Raw genomic sequence first — 27666 nt, 5'->3', positions numbered from 1 at the left:
TACAGAAAACTGACACACTTCTCCTATTATCCAGTTAGCAATTAAAATGGATTGAATCCATTTCAGAGAATGTACTTATACATACCTCTATATTTTTGCACACATACCCAATACAAAATGGTACAATTATATTGTTTCTTTTTGTATTTAATGTATAGAAATATTTGTATTCTTTTAATATTAGAGAAATGATTGAGATACGTTTTGAAAAGCTTGAAAGGCACCCAGCAGTTGAAACATGATGGGTCATGAATGCTTTCATGGGTGACAACTTGTAGAGGTAAAGGGTAACTTACTCAGGTGGAAATACCTGGAAGTTTCAGTTAGACAAACCAAACTAGACACAAGAAGAAGCACAGTAGTGTGTTTTGTGCTGCTGTTGGTAGATTGTGTGGAAAACAGAATCTTCCGTAAAGTAACACTGCCTGGGAAAAGTTAGTTGAGAAACTAAAACGCTGTACTTGAGTTTGGCTCTGAATAGAAAAGCAGATGTGATCTGTCAAAGTATTTCTCACCTTGTATCTAGTGTGTTTCTTTTTTGATCTTTTCTGAGTCAGGGTCTCACACAAACTAGCCCAGGTTGAACTGGAACTCACTCTGTTGCCCTAGGCTGGCTTTGAACTCACGGTGATCCTCTTTCCTCAGTCTCCCCAGTACTGGAATTAAAGATGTGCACCTCCGTGTTGAGCTTTCTATGTGTCTTAAACTTTCCTATACTCTTATAAACACTACTTACATAACAATTTTGTACTCTTTAAAAATGATTGTTGTAATTTTTGGTTTCTATAAGAAAACATTGATCTCGTTTGATGTTATTTCATTATGCAGTATTGCTTTAACTCTTTCTAAATGATCGGCTTTTTTCAGTCTTCTTGCAGTCCTCATGCATTACAATTGTTATAAATCAGGACTAATTTTACCATTTTCTTTTCTTTTGTTTTTTTGAGATAAGGTTTCATTCTGGTCCAGGCTGACCTGAAATTAACTATGTAGTCTCAGGGTAGTCTTGAACTCATGGCAGTCCTCCTATCTCTGCCTCCCAAGTGCTGGAATTAAAGGCATGTGCCACCACGCTCGGCTTTTTCTTGTTTTTTTTTTTTTTTTTTTTCCCTAACTTATCAGTATGTTGTTGTTGTTGTTTTCCAGATATGTAGCTTAATTGTTAGTGTTCCTTTTTCACATTTGAAACAAAATTTTAATAATTTGAAGTTGTCATTTATGCCAGTGATTTTACAAATGTAGTTTTTTTTTTCTCCTTTTAGATATGGAGTGTGGACCTCCAAGAATTAATGACAAACTAATGAGGTTCTTTGATCATTGTGAGAGGTTTTTAACGGAAGTTGAAAGGAATGCTACAGCTCTTTATCATGTTGAAGCCTTCAAGACCGGACCAGAAATGCAGAACATTTTAAAAAAAGTTGCAGCTATTTTACAAGTACCAGTAAGCAATTTAAGTGCAGGTAATATGTCTGTTATATCAAATATCATTAAATCATCCTATGTCAGTTTTTATGTGTAGATGAGAAACTGTTGTTTAACAAGATAAAGTACATGTGATGCTTAAATTTTATTCTTAGGCAGCTTTGTGTTTATAATTTTATGCCTATATTATTGTTGTTATCATCATTATTAATTATTATTTTAATTAGCATTGCTAGAGATTGAACCCAAGACCTTGTGCATTAGGCAAGAGCTGTATCACTTAAATATAGCTTTAGCTTCAGCCCGCATTTTATTTTAGAATATGTTTGTTTATTTATTTATTTGAGAGAAAGAGAGAGAGATTGCACATGCGAGGGCCTATAGCCACTGCCACCTTATGCGTCTGGCTTATGTGGATCCTGGGGAATGGAACCTGGGTCCTTTGGTTATGTAGGCAAGTACCTTAACCACTAAGCTATCTCCCCAGCCCTTATTTTATTTTATTTATTTATTTATTTGAGAGTGACAGACACAGAGAGAAAGAGGCAGAGGGAGAGAGAGAGAATGGGCCTTCTAGGGCCTCCAGCCACTGCAAACAAACTGCAGACACATGCGCCCCCTTGTGCATCTGGCTAACGTGGGTCCTGGGGAATCGAGCTTCAGACTGGGGTCCTTAGGCTTCACAGGCAAGCACTTAACTGTTAAGCCATCTCTCCAGCTTGTTTTTATTTTTTGAGGTAGGTTTTTTTTTTTTTTTTTTTTAATTTTTGAGGCTGACCTGGACTTCACTATGTGGTCTCAAGCTGGCCTCAAACTCACAGCCAATCCCCCTATCTGTACTTCCCATGTGCTGGGATTAAAGGTGTGATCCACCACACCTGGCTAGCCTTTTTTTTTTTTTTTAAGTTTTGTTGTATCTTTTTGTTTGTTTGTTTATTTTTATTTATTGAGAGCAACAGAGAAAGAGGCAGACACAGAGAGAGAGAATGGGCATGCCAGGGCCTCTAGCTACTGCAAACAAATTCCAGATGTGTGCTTCCCCTTGTGCATCTGGCTAAGGTGGGTCCTGGGGAATTGAGCCTCGAAACCGGGTCCATAGGTTTCACAGGCAAGTGCTTAACCGCTAAGCCGTCTCTCCAGCCTGCTAGCCTACATTTTGAACTTAATGTGAAGAATTCCATTACATATATATATCAGTATCCAGCTATTATACTACTAATGGCCATTTGATTGTTTAGATTTTTTTCTTTTAAAATTATATTTTAAAATTAGTTTCAGTGAGCAATGATTCTATTTTGTTGGTGGAGTAACAAAGCAACTTTTTGCGGGCAGTATATAAATAGTGGTTGAAATCACAGATTCTAGGATAAGACTAATTTGAATAGTAACTCTAGTATACTATGGACTCTGAATTTTGACAGGTTCACTAGTTCTTTGACCAAAAAAAAAAACAAAAATGGTGTAGGAATTATAGTTGCCTTAGAGGATTTCCTTCCCTCTACTTTACTGGGAATTGAACCTATAGCCTTGTGCATATTAAGCAAACGGTTCTTTTAATTTTTAATTTTAAAGGATTTCCTTCCCTCTACTTTACTGGGAATTGAACCTAGAGCCTTGTGCATATTAGGCAAACGGTTCTTTTAATTTAGCCTTTAGCCTTATATTTCAGCCCTCTTATTTTTCTTTTTAAATTTGAGACAAGGTCACATTGAATTGCATAGACTTGCTATAAACTCATTGTGTAATAAGGAAAGCCTTGAATTTGCAATCCTGCCTTGACCTTCCAACTAGCTGGGGTTATAGGCTTGTACCACCAGGCCTGGCTTGTCTCATTAGCAACAGTGTGTCTGTATTAAGAGAAAAGTGAGTATGGTTGCACATGGCTTCTTACCACTACAGGTGAACTCAAGATACGTGTATTACTTTGTGCAGTTTCTGGGGAATTGAATCCTGGCCATCAGGCTTCACAAGCAAGCAACTGTGTCTCCCTAGCACCCCCCTTTAAAGAATTTATTTTTGTTTTCTTAGGGGGGCAGGTGACATCCCAGAGCCTCTTGCCAATGCAAATGAACTCCAGGTGCATGCACCACTGTTTGCATCTGGCTTTACATTGGTTCTGGGGAATCAAACCTGAGTCAGCAGGCTTTGCAAACAAGCACCTTTAACCGTTGATCCATGTTCCCAGCCCATCTCTTTATAAACTTTTTTCATAAGATACATGATTTCATTTCTGGGCCAGTTCTAGTTAAATACCTATGCACCCATCATCAGATTTTTACTGCTATAAAAGGTTGGTGCTATTACAGTCCAAAATCTTTATGAGAAACCATTTCTTACTGAAATTTTTCTTAGGATTCAATTGTCAATACTACAGTAAACATTCCTGTGGTCTGTTTTTCACACTTTAGAGTTTATAAGATAAATAACTTAATAGTAGTTGAAATTGCTGGTATAACAAACATGAATATTGTACATCTCAATGTGTACTTCCTAATTGTTCTCCAAAGGTGCTGTGAAAATTTATATATTAATACATTTAAAATGTATTAAAAATGTTCCCTTGTACCTTGCCTTACCCAACAGTAAACATTAGTCTTTATGAGCTAAATTTTATTTACTTACTTATTTTAAAGATTTTTATTTATTTATTTGCAAGCAGAGATGAGAAAAAGAGGGAGCGAGAGAGGGAGAATGGGCACAGCAGGGCTTTTTGCGACTGCAAATGAACTCCAGATGCCACTTTGTGCATCTGGCTTTATGTAGGTACTGAGAGTCAGACCTGAACTGTCAGACTTTGCAGCTGTCACCTTTTAACTGCTGAGCCATTTCTCTAGCCCCTTATTTACTTATTTTAATTGAGAACTTAAAATATGAACATACTATAAATTGGTCACATTCCCAGTGGCTTATACTCTTTTCTTCCCCCTCTCTCCTTCCCCCCTTCTACAGAGGACCCTTCTCAGGGTTATTGGTAATCACTGTGGGGTCATGAATGCAGTCAGTGTCCTGGGGGAGGTGGTGTGAGCAATGCCACATAGTATACCCTTCCACACTGTGGGTTTTGTATTCTTTCTGCCGCCTCTTCTGAGATGTTCTGGAAGCCTTGGAGGGCATGCTACAACCTCTTTCAGTGTTGAGCTCTTAGCAGCCTCTGATTTTCTGCTTTGATGAGAGTCCTTAGTGTATGTTATTAGTTATTTTGATTTAGGTAATTTGCTTAATGAAAAAATGGCACCTAGCTATAATTCTTTATTTCTGAAAATGGGCATCTTTTTATATGTTTATTAACTTGACTATTTGTATTTCCTTGGAGAATTGCTTTTCTTATTCTTTTTGTTTATCCTTCCTGCCACTCTACCTTCCTCTATCCCTCTTTCCCATCTTTTTAATGTTACACAGGCTGGTCTCAAACGAGGGGTGTGTGTGTGTGTGTGTTTTGTTTTTTGGTCTTTCAAGGTAGGGTCTCACTTTAGCCCAGGCTGACCTGGAACTCACTTTGTAGTCCCAGGGTGGTCTCAAACTCAGAACAGTCTCTAACCTCTACCACCTAGTGTTGAGATTAAAGGTGTGCACCACCATACTGCAGAGAGAATGAGCATGCCAAGGCCTCTAGCCATTGCAAATAGATTCCAAATGCATGCCCCACTTTGTTCATCTGGATTTACATGGCTACTGGAGAATCAAACTTGGGTGGTTAGGCTTTGCAGGCAAGTGCTTTAACTGCTAAACCATCTCTTTAGTCCCTCAAACCATTGGATAGCTGAGGATGAACTTGTCTGGCTGATCCTCCTGCCTCCGTTTCTGGAGTACTAGGGTTGCAAGTATGGCTGGTTTTGTGCTGTACTGAGGATCAAATTCAGGGCTTCATGTTCATGATAGGCAGTCAGTCTACCAAGTTAAGTATATCCTAGTCCTCCTATTTGTTTTATTTTTGTGGTTTGGACTAGAGACCAAACCCAGGTGGCTCTCACATGTTAGCCAAGCTACTCTACCACTGAGCTACACCATTAACCTCACTGTCCATTTTCTATTGGGTAGTTTTACAGTTTTCTTATTGGACATTGGTACTCTTTATGTATTATGTATTTACTAACTATATCACTTAATTTTGCCTGACAAGGGCATATTTTGTTTTAATGTCTTCCTTACTTTCTGGGTTTGCTTATGGTGCCTTGTTATATAGAATTTTACGTGTTCTGTCTTCTTAGAGCTTGTGAGTATTGTGTTTTGCCCAGGAATACTCCCTCACCACAACATTGTTTTGTTTTCTTGTCTTATTTTTTCAATGTTTACATCTCTAATCCATATGAAATTTTTCTGAGGTTCCAAGAAATTGATGTCAGAGGGGCCAAAGAGGATGAATTGGCTATCATTCATCAACTAAGGTCATTTGTCAAACTTATTTTGGTGCTGGGGAGATGGTTCAGGTGCTTGCTTGCAAAGCCTGCTTGTCTGTGTTCAATTCCCCAACATCCATGTAAAGCCAGAATCAAAGAGTGGTGTAAGCATCTGATGTTTGTTTGCAAAAGACCCTGGCGTACACATGCACATGAGCTGCAAAGAAATAAATTTTTTTTAAGTTCCTTATTTTATAGGAGAACAAACAGACCCAGACTGCCTAGTGACTGAGCAGGAGAACAGATGACAGATTCATAGCTCATAGCCTCAGACTTTTTTATTTCTTGATTTTTCTTCCTATACTTCAAAGATGTATCCAGTGACTTTTTTTTCTTCCAACAGCTCTTTCCTGATTATAGAATTCACAATGTGAGCTGGCTTTTGTAATTTAAGAACTAGAACTTTGACTCTAAATGAGCCGTGTCTTTTCATTAAATATATAAAGTATTTACAAACCATAATATTTCATTAGATATTTAAATTATAAGACTTTCCTCCCTGTTTTTTTGGTTTTTTTTTTTTGCGGGGGGAGGTTAGGGTTTCACTGTAGTCAAGGTTGACCTGGAATTTACTATGTTGTCTCAGGTTGGCCTTAAACTCACTCATGGTGATCCTCCTACCTCTGCCTCCTGAGTGCTGGGATTAAAGTCATATGCCACCACACCTGGCTCCTAAGTAAGGTTTTGAATGGCTTTTATGTACATTCCTTGGGAATTCTTAGGATTAGTGCAGAATGTCTGTAACATCAATTAATCTTGATCCCATTTTGCCTCAGGAAAGATGAAAGGCAGTAAAAATGAAAAATACACATCATGATAGCAGTTCCTGCAGTTATAATCTCTCCCCCCTTCTCTCTCTCTCTCTCTTTCTCTCTCTCTCTTACACACACACACACACACACACACACACACACACACGTTACCCACTTCTAGGTTAGAGAGCTATAGTATTTTCATATTGACAGAGGCTCCCTTTTTTACCCTAAGTATTCGTTCATTAATCCCTTTCTGTAAAACCCTGATATATCTAAAGGGAGGGCAATTAGAAATGTAAAAATCCCAGATAACTTTAAATCCATCTCTGAGTTTTCTTGAGAAGCTAAGTTTGAAAAGCTGATGCTGAGCTGGGCGTGGTGGCACACACCTTTAATCCCAGCACTTGGGGGAGGCAGAGGTAGGAGGATCATTGAGTTTGAGGCCACCCTGAGACTCCATAGTGAATTCCAGGTCAGCCTGGGCTAGAGTAAAACCTTATCTCAAACAAAACTAATTAATAAAAATTTTTTTTAAAAGGTGAAATCAGGCATAAATAAATAAAAATATTAAATAATGAAAAAAAAAAGATAAAGAAAAACGGATGCTGTTCTTGTGTTCTCCTCATTGTACTCTGTTAGTCTGTGATTTTTCCCTCTGTTGTTTGTCTGGACTCTCTCACCTTTCTCCTGCCCTGCCCTTACTCTACTCTTTCTACCCTTTCTGTCTTCCAGGATCTTTTTCTCTCCTTTTAAATCCTGCTCTGCTATTTTATTTTATTTTTGTTTTTTGAGGTAGGGTCTCGCTCTAGCCCAGGCTGACCTGGAATTTACTATGTACTCTCGTGATGGCCTTGAACTTACAATGTTCCTCCCAAGTGCTAGGATTAAAAGCATGTGCCATCATGCCCGACCATGTGTTTTTTCTTAATCATTGAACTTTATGGTTTAAAAAACTGATCAATAGATGCAGTGCAGGCTGGAGAGATGGCTTAGCGGTTAAGCACTTGCCTGTGAAGCCTAAGGACCCCGGTTCGAGGCTCGGTTCCCCAGGTCCCACGTTAGCCAGATGCACAAGGGGGCGCACACATCTGGAGTTCGTTTGCAGAGGCTGGAAGCCCTGGAGCACCCATTCTCTCTCTCTCCCTCTATCTGTCTTTCTCTCTGTGTCTATCGCTCTCAAATAAATAAATAAAAATTTAAAAAAAAATAGATGCAGTGTTCCTAATTTTTGGGTTGGGTACAAGAGCGTTTATAGTTTTAGCACTTTTCCAACCCTCTAAAAATTACAAAAATCAAGTTCTGTTTAACCTAGTAAGTCCTTGGCTTAACTTTTTTGTTGAGTTAGGTAGGCATATTTGCTCTTAGGAACCATCTGGTTTTAAATGCTAAACACAACCAGTGCCATTTCCAGAAGGTTTTTTAGTTTCACTGGACTGAGTAAAAAGTAGCCCTCCTCCCAGTTTCTTCCTGATAGTTGTAGTTCTACCCTCGCATCGTACAGATAAACTCCTAATTCTGCCATAGTTAGGAAAACAACAAAACCAAGTCTCTTCTCCAAACCAAGCCGTGCCCAATTTTTTTCAGCTATGCAAATAGCATTCTACAGGTACTTAGCTTTTAAAAAAGGTTGCATAAAGAAGAGAAAGGAAGGGAGGAGGGTACTTAATAGGTTGGTATTGTATATATGTAAGAACAATGATTGAGATGGGGAGGTAATATGATGAAGAATAGAATGTCAAAGGGGAAAGTGTGTGGGGGAGAGGGAGGGTATTACCATGGGATGTTTTTTATAATCATGGAAAATGTTAATAAAAATTAAATTAAAAAAAAGAAAAACAAAAGGTTGCAGAAGCTAATAACCCATAAAATTTTACTTTGTTTTCCCCCCAGATTTAATTCAGGTAGCTTTTTTCACCTGCTCATTCGACCTGGCAATTAAAGGTGTTAACTCTCCTTGGTGTGATGTTTTTGACATAGATGATGCAAAGGTAAGTTATTTCTACCTGTAATTTTCCTAACTAGAGATTGGGGTTGGGTATAGCTCAGAGGTAGACCTTTGGCTAGCATGAAGCTGTAGGTTTGATCTCTCCAGCACTGCAAAGAGAGTGGGTTTAGGGTGGGGAGATATTAATGTTCAAGCAGGCCTTATGACCTTCTGAATAGTTTGTGTTCATAGAACACTGAAAATGGGTGATGGTTTGATTTCCAGTGCTTCCCTTTCTCATGTCCCATTTAAACAGTTACTTTAATTGTCATCAAATTTTACTGTTGGAAGAGGTTGTACATTCAGTGGAAAACCAAGTTATTCTTCTTTTTTGGGGGGGGGGGTTCGAGGTAGGGTTTCACTCTGGTCCAGGCTGACCTGGAATTAACTCTGTCATCTCAGGGTGGCCTTGAACTCATGGCAATCCTCCTACCTCTGCCTCCCGAGTGCTGGGATTAAAGGCATGCTCCACCACGCCAGGCTTCAAGTTATTCTTTATATAGGTAGCCAAAGCTCATAGAGAATGATTTTCTGAAGACCTGATAGTTTTATAATAGTTTCTGTAAAAGTAGAATTCACCGTTCTACCTCATGGTGGCAGTGATTCACCTGTGATTTCTACCTTCCTACTTCATTTCTTTCTTTCTTTTTTTTTTTTTTTTTTCCCTCTCCATATAACTCTGACTTCAGGACAGTAGAACAAGTATAGACAGGCTTCTGATGACTTAAAGGAAGATAAATTTTGGTTGATTCTTGGGAGCTGGAACTCACAGAGGGTAGGGCAGGAGAGAGTTGTAAATGTGGGTCATAAAGGACTGTGCCCTTTTGTAATCTTAGTTATCCTTATATAAAACCTTCAGTGTTCCATATGGAAACCAGTAACTTCCAAAAGTCTTTAAATTCTAAAAAGACATATACCGTGTGCCACATCGCAGGATTTGAAGCCGAGAGCTAATGTGTAGTTGGAGGTGAGTTCTGCCTTGTGTTGCTCAGACTTAAGCAGACCAGTGACTGATCAAAGATAATGACGGTGTTATTTGTCAGCACAGTGGGACTCAGTTGGGAGAGCGGAAAGAAAAGTAAAAGACCCCGTGTGGATGGATGACGGAGGGTGCTGAGCACCGCAGTACTCACGCGCACTGTGTTTCACTTCCATGCCACCAGTCATGTCAGTGTGGTGCCAGTGATGAACACTGACGAAAGGGAAATTTACTATTTGGCAGAACTTATTTACCTACCTTATTCTAGTTGTTGGGATATTTAGGATGTAATTTGCCTGCCTTCCTGCTGTCTGCCCCTCCCCGGTTTTCAGTAGCTTTGTCCTTATGGCCCCTTACTTGTAAAGACTGATGCCGCCTCATTCTTGCGCAGGCTGCTCTCCTTGACGTGCTCAAAACCAGCCCTGCTGACTCGTCCTCCCCTCCCCTCCCCTCCCCTCCCCTCCCCTCCCCTCCCCTCCCCTCCCCTCCCCTCCCCTCCCCTCCCCTCCCCTCCCCTCCCCTCCCCTTTTTGGACACTGTGCTCTTGCTTTTGTGCATCTTCTTTTCCACTTCTGTTAGGAATTTCTTTGGTCTGAAGTTAAAACCTGGGTTAAAGTAACAGTATTTCTGTGCTTTGACTCCATAGCTGCTAAGTACTGCCTCTGGTGTGTTTCTGTAACTTGAGACTTTAACGCCGCTTGATCTTTTCTTCCTTTGTCTCTTTATTTGTTTGTTTATTGGTTTTCTGAGGTAGCGTCTCTTGTGTAGGCCGACCTGGGATTCACTACGTAGTTCCAGGCTGGCTTCCAACTCACAGTGCTCCTTCTGCCTCTGCCTCCCAAGTGCTGGGATTAAAGGCATGTGCCATCGTCCCTGGCAGATGTGAGTTTTGTTGTTTATATTTTTTGTTTTTTTGAGGTAGGGTCTCACTGTAACCAAGGCTGACCTGGAATTAATCTCAGGCTGGCCTTGAACTTTATCTCAATTATGTAGACATTTGTACATATATATATATATAACATATGCTAGATTTCTACTGCTTATATATAAGGTTACTATACTTTTAGTGGCTTGAAACAACATAAATTTGTTATCCTACAGCTCTGGAGGTCAGAAATCTAAAACGAGTGGTACAGAGCTCATTAAGGTTCCAGCACAGCTGTGAAGGCTCCAGGGAAAGTGCTCCCTGCGCTTTCCACTTGCACAGGCTTCTGTGTTCCTTGCATGACCCCAGCCTCTGCTGCTGTGGTTCCATCTCAGCTCTTACTGCCCTACTGCCTACACCTTCTAAGGCTTGTGGACTACGGTGGGTTTATCCAGATAGTTCAGGATAACCTCCTCACCCCAAGCTCCATAATTAATCATCTCTCAAGATTCCCTGCCATGTACAGTAACATTCTTTGGCTGTCTGGAGATTGGGATATAGACATCATACGAGTCATTTATTTTGTCTACCATATATATTTGATTTGTATTTTCACACATCAGGACACTTCACCTTCAAATGTTTGGTCATGCATCTAAACAAGAACATTCTACATAGCTATAACACATACAAATATATATATATATATATATATATACACATATATATATATATGTATGTATATATATATTATTTGTGTTATGTATAAGTATATATAATATAAATACATCATAGATAAAAAGATATGTTTTCACAGATATCTCAAAAAAAAAATTCATCTTGCTATTATGTCACATACCTTTAATCCCAGCACTTGGGAGGCAGAGGTAGGAGGATTGTTGTAAAAAGTAAATTAAATTTTTTATTCAAAAATACAAATTAGCTAGCCTAGCTTTTGATGCCCTGGCTCTGCCTCCATTGTCATTGGCAGGTGGGATCACAGATGCTTGTGCCACTTTGCATGGTACTAGGGAGGATCGACTCCAGGCTAGCAGGCTTTGAAAGCAAGAACCTGTAGCCACTGAGCCATCCCTCCAGCTTGACTTCTACTTAGTTTTTTTAGGAACTCTTGTTTTGTCTAAAAGTTCTTTAAAATTCCTAATTCACCAATTAGTATAATTTTAGAAGAAAGGGGCCAAGAACAGTGTCTTTTATTTACCTCCAAGCCCTGTGTCAGCTTCTGATGCAGCAGAGATTGCAGGCAACAGAGTGTACCCTGGACCTTCAAGACCCATTCCTAAATGCCTGAAAAATAGCAAATACAGAGTAGGACTGCTAAGAGTCCATTAAGATTTTTAGAATACAATTAATTAACTTTTTTCAGAGAATTCTTAAATCAGCAAATGTGTTACACTTATAGGAACTATTAGAAATAACGGAAAATTTTCTTTTTAGGTATTAGAATATTTAAATGATCTGAAACAATATTGGAAAAGAAGTTATGGCTATACCATTAATAGCCGATCCAGTTGCACCTTGTTTCAGGATATCTTTCAGCATTTGGACAGAGCAGTTGAACAGAAGCAAAGGTAACAACTTTGAAAAATGTGAAGTCCTTCTGAGTTTGCTATTAAGTTTCTAGAAGGTACCTTATAATGCATGGCTTTGTTTTTTTTTGGGGGGGGAGCTCATTTAAAAAATTAATATGTGGCCTGAAGAGATGGCCTGCAAAGCATAATGACCCAGGTTTGATCCCTCAGTACCCATGTAAATTTGGATATACAAAAAGGCACATGCATCTGACATTTGTTTGCAGTGGCTAGAGGCCCTGGCATGCCCATTCTCTCTCTGCTTGCAAATATAATATAGTAATTGATATTGTCTAAGCATTATGTTCATTTTGCTTATAAGCATATTGTCCTCTGGAACTTGCTTTTTTTCCCCGCCTCAACATTACATTTTTAATATTTATTGTATTATTATATATAGTACTAGTTTGTTTTCATTACAACTTAACTTTTGGTGATATGACTATTTTGACCATCTGATGTGTCACTGGGCATTTATACAGTGTCTGTTGCATTACAGTGATTATGAGCTCTTATACATGACTCCTAATATCAGTATGTGTATTTTTATTTTAAAGAGGAATTTCTCATTTAAAAAAAACCCTTTGTTAGCATTCATACTTCTTTTATGAGTTTGGGGTAGAAATTAGTGATAGAGGGCATGCTATGTATGTATGTGGTCTCGAAAATTAAATTAAAAAAGGAGATTCATGGCATGAACACTGGATAGAATTTCTACTCCATTTTATTTGATAGTGACAAAAATTCCATAAACATGAGATAAAGACTAGAGGTGATGTGTTTTGTTGTATTTATAAGATTAACTGTTATTTGTATCAATATATTACTGTTATTTATATCAGTATATTTTAAAATATTTTATTTTTTTATTATTTATTTATTTATTTATTTGGGAGCGACAGACACAGAGAGAAAGACAGATAGAGGGAGAGGGAGAGAATGGGCGCGCCAGGGCTTCCAGCCTCTGCAAACGAACTCCAGACACATATACCCACTTGTGCATCTGGCTAACGTGGGACCTGGGGAACCGAGCCTCGAACCGGGGTCCTTAGGCTTCACAGGCAAGCGCTTAACCGCTAAGCCATCTCTCCAGCCCTGTATCAGTATATTTTAATTGAGAACACAGAACTAATTTGTAGAGCTTTCCTGGGTTAACAAATAAGCAAGCAAAACAAGTTTATTATTTATGTTTTTTTTTTTCTACCAGAAATTTCTGTGGCTTTCAGTAAAGATAATACCTTCCTTAAGATAGGATTTTTTTTCCTGCTTTACGTTGTAAATTGTTTATAACCCATAGACTTTATGAGATAACAGACCTTTTCTGTTTGGTCTTTTCTTAAAAATATTTTTAAAGTATTCATTTTTTTGGGAAAGAGAGATAGAGCAAATGGGTACACCAGGGCCTGTAGCTACTGCAAACAAACTTCAGACATGTACCATCTTGTGCATCTATTTTACGTAGGTACTAGGAAATCAAACCTAGGTCCTTAGGCTTTGGAAGCAACTGCCTTAACCGCTGTGCCATCTCTCCAGCCCTCCTATTTGGTCTTTGTTCATTGACTCAATGTTGAATGTGAGGCATGATACATTTAAAAATGTGTCAGGAAAATTTTAAAATAACTTTTTTGAATCTTCACATTATAATTTGATTCTAGATTTAAATTTTAGGCAATTAAAAATTTATTAGTGTTGTTTTAAAATAAAATATATGAAAATTTCTTTACACTGAAAACTATAACATTACAGAGATAAATTCCAGATGAATTGAGAGATACAATATTTCTGTAAATTGCAAAATCCAGTCTTAGTAGTATTTTATTGATTGAGTGGAATTCTTACAAAAATTACAGTGTTTCTTTTAGAAACTGAGAAGCTAATTTCAAAAGTTACACAGGAACTGAAAGGACTGAGAAAAACTAAAATGATTTTGAAAAACTACCTGACTTCAAAACTTAACCATAAAGCCTAATATGGTGGTATATATCTGTAATACTAGCATGCTGGATGCTAAGGCAGGAGAATTATGTTTGAGGTCAACTTGGCTACATCACAAGACCCTTCCTCAAAAACAAACCCTTTCAAACTTACCTTAAAACTATTATCATGGCCAGCTCACAGGATGACTAAAGTCATAAAACATAAACATTGTTGCAGTTAGAGTTGCTGGCAGAAGACACCTGAACAAAAGCACCTTGTGGGAGGAAAGGCTTTATTTTGGCTTACAGGCTTGAGGGGACGCTCCCTGATGGCAGGGAAAATGTTGGCATGAGCAGAGGGTGGACATCACCTTTGCCACAGCAAGTGGACAACAGCAGCAGGAGAACATTGGCAATGGGAAACAGGCTGTAACTACCATAAACCCACCCCCCACAATAAGTCACTCCCAGGAGGCTCCAGTTCCCAAATTACCACCAGCTAGGAACCTAGCATTCAGAATACCTAAGTTTATGGAGGACACCTGAATCAAACCACCACAAGCATATATGCAGGAGGCCAGCTATACTCATGAGGTTGCCATCTGTGGATTCAATGAAATATGGATCTAAAACTTGAAAAATAATCCATATTTTCTGAAATTATGTAGACTTTTATTTGACTTATTTCCTGCCTAACACGGTAGAATAACAATTTATGTAGTATTTGCTATTATAAGTAATCTAGAGATGATTTAAAGTAAATGGGGAGGATGGGGTTCACTGGAATGGATTAAGGGAAAGGAGGCAAGAGAAAGTAATGAGAGGGGATTATGATCAAGATACATTATGAAAATGTGTAAAAATTGTAATAGAAAGTTTTCAAGTCCAGCATGGTAGCATATGCCCTTAATCCCAGCACTCAGTAGGCAGAGGTAGGAGGATTACTATAAATTCAAGGTCAACCTGAATCTACATAGTGAATTTCAGGTTAGCCTGAGCGAGAGACTCTACCTTGAAAAACCAAAACTAAAAATAAATAAATAAATTTAAAAAGAATATGAGTAATGGCCTCACTATAAAAGCTAAAACTCTGAGAAGAAAGCATAGGGGTGCATATGCATGGCTTTAGATTGGGGAAGGTTTTATTAATGTATTCCAGGATCCATTAACAAAACTGCTAAAGTAAAATTTCAAAATGTAAAACTTAGGCTGGAGAGATGGCTTAGTGGTTAAGATGCTTGCCTGAGAAGCATAAAGGCCCAGATTAAATCCTCCAGTACCCACATAAACCAGATGTACAAGGGGGTGCATGCATCTGGAGTTTGTTTGTAGTGGCTGGAGGTCCTGGCCTGCCCATTCTCTATCTATCTGCCTTTCTCTCTCTTTGTCTAATAAGCAAATAAATAAATAAAATACCTAAAAGAATGTAAAACTTTTCACTTCAAAAGATACTATTGAGGAAATGATATCTTCATAGTCAGTGAACTCTGAGAAGATACTTGGAAAGCATGTATGCATATGAGAAGGGATGTGAATCCAGAACATATACAGAATAAGATTGTTTTCAATAAGAAAACAGTCCATTTTCTTAAAAACTACAAAAGAAGAGTAGGCTGTGGCTCAGCAATAGAGTAGGTCCTAACATGCACAAGTCCCTGTGTTAGATTCCCAGTGCCACCCTCCACCCCCCAGAAGTGCAAATGTTTAAGCAGACTTCCTTAAAGAAGGTATATGGACAGCAAGTGAGCACATGAAAGGATGTTTGCCTCCATTGGATAGCAAATTTATAGTAAAATAACCACTAACTTCTCCTTAAATTGGGTAAATAAAAAGGATTTACCTATTGAGATGTCTCAGCACAGGAAACCTCATTCATTGCTGACAGGAATGCAATATTAATTAGTCTGTGTTTACATCACCTCTTTACTGACACAAAGCCAAAACCAGCTGCTGGGAGGTAAGGATTTATTTTGGCTTACAGTCTGGAGAGGAAGCTCCATGGTGTCAAGGGAAACTGCAGCATGAGCAGAGGCTGAACGTCACCTCTTAGTAAATATCAGGCGGACAACAGCAGCAGGAGAATGTGCCAAATACTAGCAAGAAGAAGCTGGTTTAGCACCCACAAGCCCACCCTCAACACCACCTCCAACAAGGCTGCAGTTACCAGATGGCATCAGCTGGGGATTAAGCATTCACAACACTTAAGTTTATGGGGACACCTAAATCAGACTACCACATTTCACTCTGGCCCCCACAAACTGATAACCATCCATGACGTAAAATGTAATACAAGTCAGTCCAACTTTAAAAGTCCCCATAGTTTTATCAGTCTCAACACTGTTCAAATGTCCCAGTAGTCCAAGGTCCCTAACTGATCAATTTAAAAGAAAAATAATCCACAGTGGCACAGAATAAATATTTATAGTACAGAAGATGGCATTGGGCATTGTGAATCTGGGGTAGGGACTGAGGCAGTCAGGGAATGGAATAACACTGACTTTGGCGAACAGGAAAATATTCTGCATTCAGATTTCTTTCAAGAGTCTGCATTCTTCCTGCTGTCCCAGTGCAGAACAGATGGCCTGATCTCAGTAGTTGTAATCTTTCAAACAATTGCAGCTGAACTCAACTGTTGTTAGCCTGCAGCTTTCATTTCTTTCTGTGTCGTATCCATCTGCTCACAGTGGTCCATTTTTCTGTGAAACACAACCCTGCACAAGTTCTTAGGACCCAGACAGGCAGAATGCAGCAAGCCTCGCATACAGCTGCTTATAGACCAGTCCTGACAAACTTCTTTCTTCCTCTCAAACCAAACCTCACAGCTCTTACTGCATTCAGGTCTTTAAATTCTGACCAGAGTCCATCAAGCTGTACTTAGAGCACTGCTAAGCATCTCTTAGACCATGGTCTCCAATCCATATTCCTCCTGTAAATCAGTTCCAAAAGCCACACAGGTTTAGGTTTATAGCAGCAATGATCCTACTTCTCATACCAATTTTACTGTTGCAGTTACCTTCATGTTTCTGGACAAACACCAACCAGAATCAGGTTGTGGGAGGAAAGGGTTTATGCTGGCTTACAGACTTGAAGGGAAACTCCATGATGGCAGGGAAAATGTGGCATGAATACCTACCAAGTTCCCTGACTGCTATAGTTGGACTGTCATAAGCTAATCCAACAAATTCTTTTTTTAATACAGTTCATTCTGTAGGTTCTGTTTCTCTAGAGAACTCTGACTAATAAGTCTGTTTGAGAAAAGTTGGTAGTTTCTTTACAAAATATCTTTATGACTTAGCAGATATGTCCCAAGTATCTACTTGGTAGTGATGAATATTTTTTGATGGTCTCATGTTTTTGGTATTTTCAGATTTTGTAGTTGAATGAGGTTTTTTAGTTTGTGTAATTCCAAACTTTAACGTTAGATGGCAATATTGACATCTTAGGCACTAGCGTGTGTGTCAGGGTAGGGGGTTCCATAAATAGGGAACTGTTTTTGGTTAACTCGCTTCTTAAAGTTCTTAGAAATGTATCTTTTCAGGTATGAAAAGGCATATACATTTAGATTATCACCTCTAGAAATTCTCATCCCAGTTTGGAGGATATTTATGTAAGAACACTAGATAGGAAGGGAAGATTAATTTGAGAAAGACCATTCATTCGACCTTTCCTTCTAAGTTTACTTTGATGTATTTTTCTTACAACATTGTTGAGGTATAATTAACATAAAATCATTTCTTATATTTAAAGTGTACAATCTGCTGAATTTATAATCTATATACAACCATGAAACCATCACGACAATCAAGACAATAAAATATCAATCATATCTAAAAGTCACCTTGTGACTTTGTTTTTATGGTGGTGTGGGAGGGGGTGCTAGGAACCAACAACTTGTGCCCTCCACTGAGTGATCCTCCTAGCCCCTATGACCTTCTGTAATCTAATCCCTATTCCTGTTCCCAAGCGACCACTGGTATGCTTTCTGTCCCTGTAGGTTAGCTTGTATTTTCTGGAATTCATGTAATGGAGCTAATGAATATGTATGTTTTTTGGTTTGGCTTCTTTCACTCAGCACAGTGATTGTGAAATTCATGTGTGTTGTAGCATCTCTGTTTATTGAGTGGTACTGACAAAGAAAGCTACATGGCATGAGTGGACATTAATTTTTATGCTCTTAGCAGTCTTAGATATGGAGCTATATAAACTACATAGTAATTTCTTTCACATTTTCCCCAGTTTGTCCTCTTAGCTACCTGTGATTAGTATGTAGAGAGAGAGAGAAATAAAGAGAGATCATTACTCCCTCATTCAAACATAGACATACTTATTTCCATTTGTCTGCCAGTATCTTGGGTTTAGCTGGTTTAGAGAAGGTTAAAAATGAAACCCAGAAAAGTTCTAATGCCATCCTTGGAATGTATTCAGGGAACAAACTGAGGATTTGTTTTTTTCACACATTGGCTGGGCCTGAATTGACTGGAAAAAATGCAGTTCCTATGAGATGGCTTAGAACCAGATTGAATTCTTTAGTTATAACACTTAGATCCAAGGGCAACATGATCCTACAAATAAAATCAAATTACTTCCTCCCAGAAATTACTGATTTGCCTCTCTGTTTCCTGATTGGCCATGAAGTGAACATCCCTTCTCAGCCATGCTCCTGCCGCCATGATGGTGTGCCCAGCTGTACAAGCTTGAATGAACATGACTGAACTCTGAGCCATGAAACAAAATGAATTCTTTGTCCTTTGGGAGTGGGCAGGGGGAAGTTACTGATTTACTTTATAAAACCCTGGCACACACTTTTAATAGCTTCTGAAGAAAATTGGACCATATACTCATATATTCACATTGCAATATTGAGAACTCCTTTTATGTATGTGTACACACACTCCACATCATTGTCAACGTGCCACAGTTGAAGAGACCCAGATTCCCATTTTTGTAAAAAAACAATTCTTTTTGCTATTCAGATATAATTTAGAATAGAAATACGATATAGTTTTTCATTGAACATTCTGCTTAAATCTGTTCAAAAATAGAAATTTGAGTAAATCTTATTTAAAAAAACAGTCTTAATCATAAGAAGCTGCTTTTAAGAAGGATTTTATTAACCCTTTGGAAGGAAAGGGTTCTCCTTGTCAACACAGGTGTTTCCATGGAAGTGGTCAGTTTTTATAGTCATCAAACTGGTAATTTTGCTGATTGAGTTTCAAACAATGAAGTAGAAATTAGATTTGGTCTCATCCTTTACAAGTTAAGAAAAGCATTCTGACATTCTTAGTTGGAAATGGAGCCCTGATTTGAACTGTATTTTTAAAATTTTATATATATATATAAAATTTGTATTTTTTTATTGACAACCTCTATACTTTCAGACAACAAACCATGGTATTTCCCTCCCCTCCACTCCCCTACTTTCTCCATCATAGTTCTGCTCTCTGTCATATCCCCTCCCTCTGTCCATTAGTCTCTCTTTTAATTTGATGTCATCATATTTTTCACTTTGTCTTGTGTGGGTATTGCTAGGCACTGTGAGGTCTTGGATATTGAGGCCAAATTCTGTCAGGATAGTTGTATGTCAGAAGTGGTACCCTTCCTTTGGCTCTTACATTCTTTCCACCACCTCTTCCGCAATGGACCCTGAGCCTTGGAGGGTGTGAGATGTTTTAGTTCTTGTCACTCCTCTATCCCTCCTTCTCAGCACTATGTTGCCTTTGGGCCATCCCAGTGGACATCGCCATCTGAAAAGAGAAGCTTCTCTAACCAGAAGTGAGAGTAGCATTAATATATGAGTATGAACATTAAGTGTAGTGATTTCAGGGCAATTTGGTGAGACTAATATATGCATTTATCCAGACAAGAGTAGGCTTTATACCCCTAAGGCTCATGACCCCTCCTGCCATAGGCTTTTGATTAGGTTTTCAGTACCAGGCACATATTCCCTCCCATAGAGTGGGCCTTCAGTCCAATTAGAGAGCAGTTAGTTTCCCCCAGAGCAGTCATGCCACTATTGCACTTGTTCAGTCATTTGGCCTGTCTGGCCAAACTTGAGGTTTCCAGTGTCCACTGTTTTCACCGCTGATGACTTGTGTCTCCCATAAGACTGCATACAGTGCAGCTTTTTTCAAGCTTTCAGTTGGCTGGGCAACAGGGAGAAGGTTTTCTGCTCAGCACCACCTTGGTCTCTCAGTGACTTTGCTGCTCAGGCATGTGACATCTTCAGCATTAGGGTCTTACCATCTCTTTCTCACAGGGAACCCAGGGCCTTGGCAATAGTCTATAAATGTTTTGGAGGCAACATAGACCTCCTTGGCCAATGACTCACTGGGAGGTATCCATCCCAGGCACTGAAAATCTCCAAGTAACAATCTATGGTTTCTAGATGTGCCATTATTGAACTGTATGATTTTTAAAATAACTGTGAAAACTATTGGCTAAGTTCATTTGAATTTTATATCTTAGAACTATGATTTTAACATGTTTTACTTATACTTTTCTGGGAGCCTTGAGCAAGAAGGCTATTTTCTTCTGGAGCCTTAAGAATAAAGATGGTTTTATAGATGGTTGTGGTGGTACATGCCAGAAGGATATTGCTGAAGAGGCAGAGGCAGGAGGATGAGGAGTTCAAGGCCAGCCTGAGCTACATATTTGGCTGGGTGTGATGGCACACACCTTTAATCCCAGCATTGGGGAGGCAGAGGTGGGAGGATTGCCATAGGTTCAAGGCCACCCTGCTACTACATAGTGCATTCCAGGTCAGCCTGGGCTAGAGTGAGACTCTACCTTGAAGAATCAACAACAACAGCAACAAAAAGATTGCTTTATTATCTCTAAAATTTTTACTTAAATCCCCAGTGGTAGCTAAATTGAAAAACAAATAATGAAGAAAGACATTTATGTTCCAGACTTCAACAGTTTGTATTCTGAGCTATTATTTAATGGAAATACTTTTAAGATAAATTTAAAAACACATAGTTGTTTAGCATAGTCTTGTATGTGATTGGTGCCAAAGTAGGAGGATCACAAGTTGGAGGCCAGGCTGGACTACATAGTGAGACCTTGACTTAAGCAAAAATGACACTCTTCTAGTTGTAGCTAAGAGTGTGCTAAATTCTGCCTTTTATCCTTAAAAACTCAATTTATACATTTAATGATCTGTTCTATTTTGTTGTGTTTAAAATGAGAAAATCAAGTTACATTTTTAGAAAGTGTATTAGCTATGGGGCTGGAGAGATGGCTTAGTGATTAAGGTGCTTGCCTGTGAAGCCTAAGGACCTAGGATCCCAGTATCCACATAAGCCAGATGCACAAGGTGGCACATGCATATGGAGTTCGTTTGCAGTGGCTAGAGGCCCTGGCATGCCCATTCTCTTTCTCTGTCTCGCTGCCTCATTTTTTCTTTCTCAAATAAACAAAATATATATTTTTAAGTGCTTTAGCTGTACAGGGTGGCACCTGTCTTGTCAATCCACTGTTGGGGAGGCTGAAGCAGGAGGATCCATGAGTTAAAGACCAACCTGGGCTATATAGTGAGTGAATTCACGGCCAGCCTGGACTATATAGTGAGACTTTGCCTCTAAGAAAACAAAGCCAATAAATGGCCAGAAGTATATTTTAGTGGTAGGCAACTTGCCTAGCATGCACAGAGCCCTGGCGTTGATCTCCAGCACTACTAAAAATAAACGGGAAATTCTGTTCCTCCCAAGGCAGTGGACTTTACTGTACTTGGTACTAGCTTGTAAATGCTTAGAAAAATCCCAGGTTGAACTTTCAACTTGTACTAGCTAAATAAAATGTTTATTAAAAAAATATATAGAGAGAGACTGGAGAGATGGTTCAGCAGTTAAGGCATTTGCCTACCAAGCCTGATGACTGGGGTTGGATTCCCCAGTACCCACATAAAGTCAGACACACAAAGTGGCTCATGAGGCTGGAGGCCCTGGCGTGTCCATATCCTCCCCCCTCCTCACTTGCAAATAAATAGATTAAAAAAAAATTTAAAACACATATATGGTGTTTAAATAAGTTTAATCCTTTTTAGGGTTCCTATCTTATGTTCATGTTGTTAGCCTGTTTTATAAAGTGTTTTAAGGATGTGTTCAGGTGTATGCATACTCACACATGTCCTGGTACTTAAATCCAGGGCCTTAAGGACTTAATTGCCACTAAGCTTCACCTCCAATCTCCATTCTGTTTTATTAACTGTTAACCTCTGAGGTAAAAACTTCTTTAAACCAAATGTATCAGTCTGCTGTCTTGGCTTTTATACACACACAGAGAGAGAGAGATGTATATGTATAAATACATATGTACACATACCAAAGCAATTAAATATCTTCTTATTCTATTCTGATATAGCTTTGTGTACATTGAGGAATGATTTACACATGTTCCTTAAAGTGGTAACTTGTTTTAGGTGCTGATGTGTTTTAAGTATAGAGTGTATGTTTATAGAAAGCATGTTATAAGTGACAGCATATTTATCTTTGTGTCATGCTTGACCTGTGCCATCAGAAAGAAAAGTCATGCTGTATCATGATACTAACTTGACACATTTTCTCTTGTGGTTTTTGTAATCCTGTGTGGTTGGAGTTACTCCATTGGGAAATGAAAGAAAAAGATGTAGAGATTGGTAATCATAAAGAGTAGGTTCTTATATGGAGAAGAATGTGCAGGAAACATGAAGTAGATCCTGTTGAGCCTGGATACCACCCCAGGACCCACAGCACACTGTTCAGATAGCTGACTAGTTAGAGGTTTGGCCTAGATACATATTGGTTCTATAAAACTAAAAGGTGCCTTCTGTTGATAAAGATGGATAAAACTCGAATAAAAACTGAGATATTTAACACACCCTTTATTACTGAGTAAAATAAATTCAGAGTGGAGAATATAATACAGTAACGTCTAGTGCCTTAGACTGACTGACAGAAGCTGGTCAGATAACCTCCCAGAGGCATGGTCTTTCAAACTTGAAGCAGCATCTAATCATATGGTTTCTCTTTTCTCGTTTGTCTGTCTTCATTGCCTTACAATGAAGTTTTTCATTGGATATTATTTCAGATTAAAACCCCTAGAAATGTGGCCTTTGCCTTTTGTACATCCTTGGAGAAGGACTAGTGGCTAATTTAACAAATAACCCATTGTCTTACTCTGTACATGTGCTTTTATGATGTTGTGAAAAGGGGTTTTTTAATTAGCCAGTTCAGATTCATATACCTGGAGCCTTAGTGACCGGTCAAAGTACACATCGTGCAGTCTTCCTGAGCTGATAGTGTATTGAAATACTGAAATGCTCTTTCTCTGCCCAAAGGAAAACTGGGCTAAAGTGATTTTATTTTATTATTTATTTATTTATTTATTTTGTTTTTTTGAGGTAGGGTTTCACTCAGAGTGGCCTTGAAGTCACAGCAGTCCTCCTACCTCTGCCTCCCAAATGCTGAGATTAAAGGCATGGTGGCACTATTTTTAATTAAAAAATATTGGGCATGTTAATACATGAGCATACAGTAATCTGATCATTCCCACCTTTGGGTGGTGGTGGTGTGTATGTTGTACTTTTGGTATAAATGCTGGCACTGATATTTTGGGAAAAGAACTGGCCTGGACTAGGCGTGTGGATGCTGACCAGCGGGTCTGCTGCTGCAGCTGCTCAGCTTCTTCTGCCACCATCGCTGTCTCCTGTCATGCATCGGTTCAGTGCTCTATGCTATACATATTTTATTGCTGCAGCTCATGTCCAACAGCCCTACAAGAAAGGGGACTTACCTTCACTTCGCACAAATGAGGCTGAGAGATGCGCGGTGACTGGCCTGAGCAGGCTGTGCTCTGGTTTCCACGCTGCAGAGTGCCTCACTCACTGTGCTCACTTCAGCAGATGTTGTAGTTTTTGAGGTTGTACTCCAGAGCCAAGTAATCAAACTGTGAAGTTATTCTAAATTTAAGTGTATTCTGCCTGAAGGAAACTAATCTCTTCAAAAATTTAATTTATAAGTCAGATTAAGGCCCAGCACACTTCCGCTCTGTCACTCTGCTCATTTGCCAGTAACTTTTCTTGGGGGGTAGAAAGCCTAAGTTATTAGATTTTCATTAAACTATTCTTTGGCATTTTTCTAATAAGTTTATTTGGTGGTTCAAAGATAACAGGCAAGTTAGCTAACCTCAACCTTTTTCTTTTCTAAAAGCACAGGATGATGTCTACATTGTAGTGTAAATTAGCTGTGTAATAAGCTTACAGTGGGCAGCACTTTCTAAAACACAATCGCAGTGTGTTCATGGTGCCTTTCAAACATCATCTTCTCAGCAAACCTATTTAATTCCTCCTTAGAAAGTGGGTTTGCTCCTCTTCTTTGTCTTCCTAACACGTAGACAGATGCTAATCTGTAAGAGCCAGAAATGTGTTTTGCCTGTTTTTGATCTTTTACCTCACTGCTTGTTCCTCACCCCATCTCTAGAAAAGAAACTAGCCTGATGCCTGGCACTTGGTATGGAATGACATGCTCTATTACAGCTAACACATTACCCAAATGGATCTTTGAAAAGTCTCTTCTTTATTACAGTTTGAAAAATGGTGTGCAGCTTTTTTTTTTTTTCAAATTCAAGGTCTTTCATACTAATATAAGCAATTCTAGTCATCCTTTCTCTTTAAGTTGCAAGACCTTCTGCTACAGGCAACATTCTTTGAAGTATAGAGAAAAAAAATTTTGAAAGTAAAAAATAGTCACATGGAATCATGCTCATTTGTGTGAGAGAGGGGGGGGGCGGGGAGAAAGAGACACATGGAGGAATATGGGCACGCCCTGTCCTCTTGTCACTGCACGTGAACTCTAGACGCATGCGCCACTTCGTGCATCTGGCCTCTCGTGGGTACTAGGGAATTGAACCCAGACTGTCAGGCTTTTTAGGTAAGCTCCTTTAACATCTGAACTATCTCTTCAGCCCAAATTGTGCTCAGTTTTCCATTATATTTAGCATTCTTTCATAAACTTAAAGTATTTTTACTTGGTTACATATATGAAAACAGTTTTAAGTTGTTTTTATTCCTAAAGGTACATTTGGATTTCCAAGCAACATCTTGTTCTATTATATTTGATGACTCTGGCTTTAGCCTGTTTTTTGTGATATTAGAGACAGCTTCCTGAAAACAAGAAAGACGCATCTTTCACTTCTGACTCTGTGTCTTAAATATATGTATCTTCTATATTGTCATATTTAACTAGATTTTTAGAATACTGGTTTCTTATATTGCAAACTTCTATAGTAAGGATTGCTCTATATATCAAGACTATTATCACATTTAAAATAAGCACTTTTCTTTCCTGTTCTAAAGTACCTGAAACTTGCTTGGCCTCATTCTTAGGCAATACAGTGTTGAAATGAGCATGTTTCAAGTTCCTTTATCAACAAAAGGATCATTTTTATCATTTTATTATTTTTTTTATGTGATATATTTTAGTTGGGCTTGCAACATTATTTTTAGTGTAAAAAGTTCATGGACTAGAGAGATGGCTCAGTGGTTAAAATGCATGCTTACAAAGCCTAGCTTCCTGAGTTCGATTCTGTAGTCGCCATGTAAAACCAGCTACACAAGTGGTGTAGTGTCTGGAGTTCACGTGCAGCGATGAGAGCACTGGCACTCCCATGCTTTCTCTTTCTCTGCTTGCAGATAAATAAATACATTTTAAAGAGTTCAGTTTTCTGCCACAAAGAATTCCATCCATATGCTTCAGCTATACATACATGCATATATTTATATAAAACGAATTTAAAAGATGGGGTTGCTCTAAAAAATGAGAAATTTATATCTTACTAAGAGCAGTTACTGTGTTTTATGACATGACTATATATACTTATATACTTTCCCTTTAATCTCTCTTTGAAGGTCTCAGCCAGTTTCTTCTCCAGTCATCCTCCAGTTTGGTCATGCAGAGACCCTTCTTCCTCTGCTTTCTCTCATGGGCTACTTCAAAGACAAGGAGCCCCTCACAGCATATAATTTTGAAAAACAAGCCCATCGGGAGTTCCGAAGCGGCCACATTGTACCTTATGCCTCAAACCTCATATTTGTGCTTTATCATTGTGAAGACGCTAAGACTCCCAGAGAAGAATTCCAAGTACAAATGTTACTGAATGAAAAAGTATTGCCCTTGGTGCCCTCACAGGAAACTGTTTCTTTGTATGAGGATCTGAAGAGCCACTACCAGGACATTCTTCAGAGCTGTCAAGACAGTGAGGAGTGTGAGCTGCCAAAGTGGAACAGCACAACGGATGAGCTCTGAGCCGCCGGAGAGCCTTCTTAGCTCAGCGCTGCTTCCCCATAGGGCGATCGTGCCTGTAGTAGGCCGGTCACTTCTTGATTATAGAAAGATTTCAAATTACTTTGTATTTTTGTGTTTTCACAGAAAATACTGAATTTCTTTTGGGGTCTGGACATGATAGGTAAAAAATGATTCTTCACTGGAGCAGCTCTTATAAGGAAACAAATACCTATTCAAAGAAACAGTTGACATTTAAATGTTTTTCAAGAATGAAAATTTTCTAACACATAAGAAGAAACCTTTCTAACAAATATAAGAAACTTCACAGAGCTAGAATATAATTTGAAAGTGATACTTGAAAAATACTGGATTATCAAATATGTCAGGTGGATGATCTATAATTTGATTTTGTGGGTCTTAAGAACATTACCATTCATTCTAAAGTTCTTCCTCCTTCAGGTAAAACACTCCTAGTATTGTCTTGCTCAGGCAGAAATACCATGATTAACTAGGAGTGTGACTTCCAAAGAAAGTCTGATATATCTAAGTGTGAATTTGATACAATACTAAGAAACACACTAATCTAAAAAGAAACCTGCAAGGAAATAAGACATTATGTGTAATGAAATATTTTTGTTAATATTATTTATAAAATATTTAAACTTTTTTTAGTAATTTGCTTTAGCTTTCTAGTAAGTCTTGCAAGACCATCTTAAATTATTATCAGACCTATTTTACATATAAGAACAATGGAAGACAAGTCAAATGGACAGACTCAAGTTTTTTCTGTCTGTTACCTCACTATCTTTTCATTTTTCTATTTTGTTATTACATAAAGTATACTTTTGGTTGTTTGATTTTCTTTTTCAATAAAGACTTTATTCTGGCTGATTTAGTTTTTTAGATTTGATATTTCAAAGAAATAGTTCTGAGTAATGTCAAATGCCATGAGAGTATTTGCTACAATAAACAAAATCTTGTGACTACCAGGTGCTTCTGCTTTCCTTGTTGAAAGTCAGTCAGTAATTGAGAGTAAAAAGTTGGGATTTTGCTGGGCATGGTGTCATGGTTCAAGGCCACCCTGAGACTACACAGTGAATCCCAGGTTAGCCTGAGCCTAGAGTGAGACCCTACCTTGAACCCCCCTCCCAAAAAAAAAAGCACTTTCAGAAACTGATCATTCCAGAAGAGTAACTATTTAGAAATGAATGTTGTGATGGTTAATACTGGCTATCAGCTTGCCAGGATCTGGAATCCTTGGGCCAGTATGCAGGGGCATTTGAGGAAGGATTGAGGGTGCTGGCAACCCAGGTCTGAGGAGGTAGGTGCTGTTTCCCCGCGTGCCTTTGTTGTGGTGTGTTCCTTTGCTGCTGCTGCAGCTGATGCTGCTGCCAACCTCTGCTGGCCTCAGACTCTAGCTTCTTCAGCCTTTACCACAATTCTTTTCATCGAGAGAACCTGGCCTCATAAATGATGCGCATCTACTTCATGTTTTAGTC

The 27666-nt window shown here is 38.7% G+C and overlaps 1 protein-coding gene across 1 annotated transcript in view; it reads left to right on the top strand.

Annotated features, from left to right (window-relative positions):
• Minpp1 (multiple inositol-polyphosphate phosphatase 1) overlaps positions 1-27153 on the top strand; it is a 30343-nt gene extending 3190 nt beyond the window's left edge. The window contains exons 2-5 of the mRNA XM_004653194.2: positions 1263-1460; positions 8465-8562; positions 11858-11991; positions 25792-27153. Of these exons, the coding sequence (XP_004653251.2) occupies positions 1263-1460; positions 8465-8562; positions 11858-11991; positions 25792-26188 (827 nt within the window). The 3' untranslated portion in view covers positions 26189-27153. The remainder of the gene's footprint in view (positions 1-1262; positions 1461-8464; positions 8563-11857; positions 11992-25791) is intronic.
• The last annotated feature ends 513 nt before the right edge of the window (positions 27154-27666 follow it).

Source organism: Jaculus jaculus, chromosome 1, assembly GCF_020740685.1.
Source record: "Jaculus jaculus isolate mJacJac1 chromosome 1, mJacJac1.mat.Y.cur, whole genome shotgun sequence".
NCBI lineage: Eukaryota > Metazoa > Chordata > Mammalia > Rodentia > Dipodidae > Jaculus > Jaculus jaculus.
The sequence above is the reverse complement of the archived record's forward strand: the minus strand, read 5'-3'. Positions and strand labels throughout refer to the sequence as shown.